At 46.7% G+C, this 8,299-nt stretch overlaps 1 protein-coding gene across 2 annotated transcripts; it reads right to left on the minus strand.

The window, feature by feature from the left end:
* Nucleotides 1-2,232: 2,232 nt before the first annotated feature.
* Nucleotides 2,233-7,738, minus strand: LOC124679015 (transcription factor PCF6-like). Of its 2 annotated transcripts, none has more exons than XM_047214850.1 (2): nucleotides 6,311-7,738; nucleotides 2,233-2,344 (listed from the first exon to the last, which is right to left on the minus strand). In XM_047214850.1, exon 1 carries the CDS (start codon nucleotides 7,617-7,619, stop codon nucleotides 6,339-6,341), a length of 1,281 nt encoding a protein of 426 aa, XP_047070806.1. In that variant the 5' UTR covers nucleotides 7,620-7,738; the 3' UTR covers nucleotides 2,233-2,344; nucleotides 6,311-6,338. The 2 variants fall into 2 exon arrangements, with proteins under 2 accessions (XP_047070806.1, XP_047070805.1); XM_047214849.1 differs by having other exon boundaries at nucleotides 6,307-7,738.
* Between the last annotated feature and the right edge of the window lie 561 nt (nucleotides 7,739-8,299).

An 8,299-nucleotide genomic window follows, 5' to 3' on the forward strand; every position in this document is an offset into this window, starting at 1 on the left:
TGCTCCTCGTTGGGATCGACATTCTTACTTATCGAAGATACTACGATACACCCCCTATACTTGTGGGTCATCAGGCACATGCTGGAATGTTTCGGCGAGGACCACCGGTTTCTGCGACAGGTTTCGCAGTAACCTTCCCAAACAATATTTTCTCCAAAAGCTAAAACCACCTAGAGAGCGTGATGGATGTATTTGGTGGTAGTATGTGTGCATGGCTTCTACAACATCTCCAAGAAGCTCATCGATATGACCCCTCTTAATAGTGTGGTATTTCCTATTGACTCAAATATAAATCAAGAGAAATAAAAGCCAAAACACCGGTGCTTCTCTTGTATTGCAAATGGGGAGTCTCTCACCACCTTCCAACAATACTTGCTCGCTAAAACCTACGTCAGTTTAGCTGAGGTGTCACCATTAGGCAAAATAACGGTTAAGGGTAAAATACCCTTACAGTTGGTAGGCGGTCGTACCGAGAGGGGGGTCAATGATGCATGTAAAATGCATACATGAACTTTGTAGTTTATTGACACATATTCCCACATAATTACATCTTATATAATGTTATGATCATGTTTTATATTGATTTATGGGGATTTTCCAATGATCCCCTTATTTTGGCTATAACTCTTTAGAACCAGAAAACCATGTTTTGTGTATTTTTAACTTTCAGGGACCTAAACGAAGTTGAATTGATCGGAGATTTTTCGAGGCTTAATATTTCGCGAAAACAAATACCTAGAGCATTGGAACCTCGCGAGGGGAGCCCGGATGGCCGAAAGAGGCCAGGTAGCGTGGCCCAGGGGGCACACCACCCAGGCTCTTTCCCTCCCCGGACATCGCCAGCCATCTGTCTCCATCTCCGGATTTATGTTTTGACCTAAAAACGCCTATAAAAAGGATCCCCTACGCATCTCGGGAGGAGAGCGCCGCAGAAACACCGAAACACCAAACACAGAGGCAGAACAACAAAGATGGGAGCGGGAACTCCACCGGAGCAGCCATTGGAGGGATCTCTACCTTCTTCAACATCTCCACCATCATCAGCATGATAAAGAGGGGGTAGTTCACCTCTGGACTATGGGTTTGTGGCAGTAAATTGATCTATTTCTCTCTTGTTCTATCGTTGATCTAGCCATATGAGCTGCCCAATATGATTATGGACATATTTGTAATTCCTATGTGGTGGATTTTTATTCTATGAGTTGATATATGAGATTGGAATCCAATTATGTGTAAGATGTTGATGCATGTAAAATGCATACATGAATTTTGTCTTTTATCATGTTGAATTTCCACATATTTGCAACATATATGATTATAATACCATGTTTTACATTGATTTATGAGAATTTACGAATGACCCTTTATTTGGTTTATAACTCTGCAGAACAGAATTCTGTGTTTTGTGTACTTTTTAGAGATCACCTATACGGAGACTTTCGAATCATCATTTTTTCATCTGCAGAAGCACGCTGGGACCTAGAAGCGCACCTGGAGGGGCCTGATGCCCAAAAGAACCCAGGTGGCGCGCCTAGACTTGTAGGACGTGCCACCTGACCTCTTTCGGCCGTCGATCATCCAAATCGCATGATCTTTTCGCCCACCGATGTATTTTAACCTAAAAATCACTATATATATGGCCTGTCCGATCTTGCATCTGCTTTTTCACAAGCAATAGTGACAACAGTGTAAGCTAAAATACAAAATAGTGCTCAAATGCCCTAGTCATACCTGCAGCATTGCTGCAACTGTGTTGATCAAGTTCACTATGTGGACAACTGGGCGTGCTGCAGAAGGTGCTACTGTAGACAATATATCAGTAGCTTCAGATACATACATTGGCAATACAAACGAAACACTAACAAACTAGATTTACACCTCATTAGACTATTAGAGCATTGTGTTCAGCACAAGGTAGATACAAGCTTACACCACATACATCTGATAGATTGGATCAATGAGTTCTGTTACACAAAACACAACAGAGAACAAGAAAATTTGACAGGGATACCTGATCCCACAAGGTCAAAAGAGCTGCCGGTTCAGGGCGGCGCACATGCATCCGTTCACAATGTTTTAGAATGGAGAGCATGGCAAAGGAACTCCAGCAAGTTCTTGCTCCCGAAATACTTACTCCACAAACAAAACTAATACAACAGGCAGAGAAAGAAAGCACAAGATCATTTGAGGAACGATGATGAGGTTCTTCGATGACCACGGTACATGAGCGGATGATGGTCTGCTTCTAGGAGTGCAGGTATCATCCCCATTGCACTTATGGGGCTTCCAAGCCATGGATGGAGCTCACATGAATATGTTACGACGATTTTGCCGTCTCCACTTCCTGTCAAACAATGATGATTTCCATCAGATAAAGGCGGAAGCTACTTTTAAATTTACGTTGAAATGCTACAACAACCTCAAAACATACACATGTCCTCAAATTATGGAATGAAAAGACCAAGACTCTGGACCTATCAGTATCACCATCGTAACTGGGAACATACGTTGTACTACGTATTTTCAGATCTTTGGCTCAAATGGTTTGCAATGCTGAAAGGCATATAAAGGCTGACCTATGAAAAAAAAAATGAAACTGTGTCTAAAAGGAACTAGACACTTGTTGATATAGTAGAAGCGGGACTTGGCGTGAGAATTCCGAAATTCGTCCCTGACAGGAATCGAACTCCGGTCGTTGGGGTGCGCCACTGCGACCCCAACCACTGGGCTAAGCCCAATAAAGGCTGACCTATGATACTTCAGTCTATACAACTTTACTTTAGCAGAATATTCCTTTGGTCAATCTTGGTAGGACTCTGGAACATTTCTCCGGACATCAATAAAAAACTCACAATAGCAGCATAGCTAGAGACGTTTATATTGGTGGATTAACACATCGTCCTGGAATTATTCTACCTGAATGGATATGAAACTTCACCTTCATTTCGCCTCTCAGGTCCATGTACAGCACAATGCCAATATGTACTTAAGCTACCATATTGTGTAAATATGTTCTGTGAGTCCAGAGATATGTGGTAAACCATTGGAAAGATTTTGAAGACAACAGATTGTAGTTCTAGCAAGTATACCCCGTTATGTACATAAATCAGTGGCCAGTAAAATAAACCATGGAAGATTTTGGACTCTCTTATGCTAAAGGTAGCTAGCAAGCACTCACCAGCTTTGCTAGAAAGGTAGCTAGCAAGCACCTTAGGGAGCATAAGAGATATGAAGACAATTGCAAACTGACTCAAGCTTTGTTCAAATGGTAGAGCTTTATCAGCTTATTTAGTCTGATCCCATGAGTTTGGTTAGTGGGCATAGGTACTAAAAGTTAACTCTGCGAACTCATTTCATAAGCCCGGTCAGAAGTCAAAACTAAAGCCCCGCGAGTCACAAGCCACAAACCACCCACTACAATACCTTATGTAAACAAGCTAAAAGGGACCTAAGTTGCTGTTAACTACTGTGAGAAAATAAGCCACCTTTTAGCTGACTGACTTTATTTTCGTGATAAGCCTAATTTCAAGTCCGAAAATGCTGGATAAACAAGCACCAAGGTATCATTTTAAGTTCTCAGCTTTGGGTCATGCACATTATGTTTCCAGGAGGAGGGCTGTCTTGGAATACAGAAAGGAAAACCAAATTCAATGAGATCCAAGGGTCTAACGTATAAGATATAAGTGCTCTGCTATATATTGATTAACTCGACCTTTTGACGATACGATGTTTAATTTGCAGTGTCATTTATCACATTTCCCTGTCAACTGTTAAGTATGACAGCATGCATATGTGACACATGATAGTCGGTGCAGAACAGAAAAGGCAAGTTACAAAAGGCTTTCTATCATAAAGTCACAAATATGATCTTGGTAATTGACCATAATATCCTCTAGCACATGGCATTATGAATATGATATTCCCTCTCGCTCTAAATACGCGTCACAGGTTAAATGAATCTAGACACAATTTTGCCTATATTTTGCCTAAATCTGCGCAACAAGTATTTTTCGCTACTCAGTTTACCATTGGTCTGTTCAGTGGCAGAGCTACAGGAATACTGATGGGCGGGCCAGCCCAAAGAAAGGATACTAGTTTGCTAAAAATGGTGGTCTGGGCTACTAATTTATAGAAAGTTGAACCAAATCATGGTGGGCCATGGCCCGGTTTTGCCCCTGTGTAGTTCCACCACTGGTCGGTTGATGTAAGTATGTTCTCTCTTGAAAGATAACTAAACAAATCTAAATACAACTATAGATTGGCAACGTTATGTTACTTATGCCACCCAGTCTGCGGAAATGCTTATCTCAACCACTTAATTCTCCATTTTATATTCTTTCTCCTCTTTTACTACTACAAAAAAATTGATTTTTTTAATCATGCATGTTTAAAATGCTATATGATGTACAACTACAAAATTTGGTGCTAAAGTGTGACCTTGTGTGTCCTACACAGAATAGAACAGATCGTGCAAGTTCGAGTAATATACTATTCATACAACAATTGATTGTTTGTCTTTCATACAGAGCATATATGGTCATATCTTTTAGCACCGAATTATGTATGTGTACATCTTATAGCACTGTAACCCCCATTTCGGAAAAAAACACCTGTAGATGTAAGTTTTTACATAAGGGAAAAAGAGAATATAGGGAGGAGATCACACCGAGTAAAGAAAATCCACTTTAACCCAGCACCTTCAAGGATTCTAGATTCTAGAAACACTTCTCGTTCTCATTATCAAATTAGGCACTGGCGATGCAAGAGATTACTATGTACATGTTGGTTATTGTTCACTATGTTATTTATGCACATGTAGGATGCTTATCTGAGGTAAAAATGGAAAAGGTTTCGTGAATGAATATAATAAACAACTAGGTTGTGCTAGCTAACTTAAAGAGATTTTTAAAAAGCGCATAGGACCTAGTGGGTCATATATATGGATTCATTTATCATGCTACAATGGTTAGCACAACTCCCATATTTTACAAAGGAATATGCTTGAGAAGTTACAGCATTATAGCTTATTTAACGATAGGACTCGCTACATAATATTATTGTAAAAAAAGGCACTGGAAAATGAGGTAAGAGCCCATGAACCTTGTGACTCAAATGTGGCCTTGCATTGTGTGAATGATGTCTAATATGTAGAATGTTTAACTCATTTAATTATTTTGTAGGAAGTGTCCTGAGAATATATAGTCTGAGAAGATTGCCGTATGTTTTGTATTTTGATAATATAAATGTTTTCGCTTTGTCTATGTATAACGTACCTGGGATCTTTTTGAGCAAACAACTAAAAGTTTACCTAGCAAGTTATCGCTTATTTACCACAGATCGGGAAATACATAATGATAGTACCCCGCTAATGCTAAACCACTCTTAGTTTTTTCATCCTTCCTATGGACTATGGTTGCATTAGTATCACTCTTAAACCATCCATCGTTAGCACTGATGGCTCAACAGCACATAGATTGTCAGTATTATGACCCATCTCTAATATTTGCTATGCTCAACAAATAGCTTCTGACCTATGAATGCTAAATGAAATTGGCATTCAAAACTGACCTAACCTTTTTAACAAAAGGAAACCTAGTTCTACTCTCCAGGTTGATTTGCAGAGCATCTGACTCGATGAATAAAAATAATAATAAGATGGGAAGTTTAACTTTAATTATAACACTGTAGTTCTAAGAAAAATATCATTCATGACATGCACAAGAATGCGTTTTGCTAAGGTTAGCTGAAAACATTCCAGTGTTTGCTGAATAAGGAAAAAGATTGAGAAAGAAATGTGCAGCTGCCCCTTCAGAGATGCTTTTAGAGTATATGACAATCCTGCATTTCCTGTTGATGCATTTGATGATATAGCTGATCCCGTTCATGCAATACTAGTCCTAGGACAACGTAGGCTGGGCTTACTACAATTTAAGGCATTAAAAATCCAATGCCGGGTAAGCAGAAACCGTCCGATTGGGCTGTCTCCTGTGACATAATCGTTGGGGGGGAACAGAACACCAAAACAGATGCCTGTTGAGTGAGTAGCGAATTGACACCTGTTGTAAAGTTGAGGTTAATGCTGGCTCCCTCTGAAGGTTTGACACTCGTCAATTGCACAAGAACAGGGCGAGTGTTTTATGGGATTTAGGGGCACAAGGGCACCTCGAGAGGCACCAAAAGGGGGAGATAATGATATGAAATTGGCAAATGGGCAAGCATCCTAGCCTTAAACAAATGCCCTAAAACACAAGCAGCCAAAAAGCAAAGGAAGCAGATGCATATGGAGATGGAGAGTTCATCACCTACCTACCATCCGAAGGAAGGGCTGCAGTTGTTGATCAGTTCTTGCCCTTGTCCTTGATGTCGGAGTGCCTGAAGCCGTCCCAGAGCTGCAACGCGGCGGCGGCGGCGGTGAAGTGGGTCTCCGCCGGCGAGGCGACCGTGACGGCGGGGCTGAAGAGGAAGGGTATGTGCGGAGCATCCAGCCTCTGGAGCTGCTGCTGCTGGTGGTGGTGGTGGCTGGAGAGGTGCGGCTGCGAATTGGACTGAAGGGTCCCCCTACTATTGACACCCATAAGACCCGAGGACATGGAGAAGTTGAGATTGTAGTCTACTCCTGCCGGACCACCGGAGGCGGGCGCCGCGTGGACGGGCATGAAGTGGTCCTGCAGGAAGGAGAAGTGCGTCATCTCCGGCTGCGGCTGGCCGGCAGGTGTGAGGGTGAAGTGGTGCGGCGGCGCCATGGCGGCGGGCGCAATGTTGGCGAGGTGCGGGGCCGGGGAGGCGAAGGTGTGGGGCATCCCGCCGTGGCCGGAGGGTTTCCGGGTGAAGCCGAGGTAGTCGGCGGTGGCGGACGCGGTCATGTGCTGCCAGGAGTTGGAGGTGTGCTGCTTGTGGTCGGCGACGGGCGGGGTTGCGGCGGCGGCCGCCAACCCGGTGAGCAGCTCGGTGAAGGAGGCGGCCTGCGCCGAGGCGGGGGCGCGTCGGGCGACGACGGAGTCGTCCCGGGCGTCCTTGTCCTTCACGGAGGCGCTCCGCTCGCGCGCCCGCTCCCTGGCCTTGACCCGGCTGTCGGAGCGCGAGAGCGAGAGGACGGAGCCCTTGCTTGTCTCGGACGTGCTGCTGCAGCCCGATCTCGTGAGCTGCTGCTGGTGGAGGTGCGAGGCGTCGGCGTCGGCGTCGGCGTGAGCAGGAGGTTGTTCCCTGATGGGCTTGGCGTTGTTGTTGGCATGGGAGGCCGGGTGGTTGGGGAAGGCTGTTGCGTCGAGCGAAGGTAGCTTGTCGATAGCGGCAGCGGCTGCCTTGATGAGCCACTCGACGGCCTTGCTTGGCTGGTCGTATCCGAGCCGGTCCTGCAGGTCGTAGAACTGGATGGCGGTGGCGACGGAGAGGCGGACGCGTCGGTCGCGGATGCCCTTGGCCGTGTAGACCTTGCTGTGGCGGTCCTTGCCGCCGGAGCCCCTTGAGACGCGGTAGATCCGCGAGGAGGGGTTCTGCTGGTGCGGCGGCCACGGGACGAGGGCCAGCCTCTTGGCCTCGCCGTGGTCGTCGCCCTGGTGGTCCGCTTCCGGCCGGGCTCGCTTGCGGCCGTTGCCGAGCTCGACGGCGCTGAGCTCCATCCGGGTGTGAATTGGCCCTCCTCCTCCTCCGTCCCCGGCAGCCCGCCGGCAGTGCCTCTCATGCCCTACCCAGAGCGCATTGGTAGCGGAATTCAGCCAGCCGCGGTGAGGCGGGGACAGGGAAGCGAGTGTGCGCGTGGAGCAGATCTGCGGCGGGAGCGGGCGATCGGCGGCTCGGCGGGCGATCCCGTCCTGGGGTGGTGGAGTGGAGTGGAGTGGAGTGGTGTGGAGTGGAGGGAGCACGGCGCGGCGAGGGAGAAGAGAGAGGGGAAGGGGGAGTGGGAGTGGGACGGGGCGAGGGAGAGAGGTCTCCCTCCCCCGATGTTATGAGGGGGTAGGACAGGCGGGGAGGTGTGCGGAACGAGGCGGCTTATCGTCTAGTATCGGGATAGGCACCACTAGGAGTAGGAGTAGGCTGCTGCCATTGCCAGCCAACAAGCCCGTCCTCCCCGTCTCGTCCGAGCGCGACGTACCGCGCGCCGCCGTAGCCGTAGGCCTTTCTAACGGTATCCGGCCGCTGTCGGACCGCGTCCCGTCTCTCGTCGGCGTCGGCTTCGGCACACGCATGCACGCTGTCGGTGTCGGAGCGCGTACCGGCCGTGCAAATGCAATGACCAGCGGTCAATCCATGTACTACTGTAGTACGGTGGCAATTGGCATCGCTCGCTCACTGTCACGTC

Source organism: Lolium rigidum, chromosome 7 (assembly GCF_022539505.1).
Source record: "Lolium rigidum isolate FL_2022 chromosome 7, APGP_CSIRO_Lrig_0.1, whole genome shotgun sequence".
NCBI lineage: Eukaryota > Viridiplantae > Streptophyta > Magnoliopsida > Poales > Poaceae > Lolium > Lolium rigidum.

Bases quoted from the DNA above. Each gene is read 5' to 3' on its own strand.
- LOC124679015 (XM_047214850.1), bottom strand. From the start codon at position 7,619: ATGGAGCTCAGCGCCGTCGAGCTCGGCAACGGCCGCAAGCGAGCCCGG.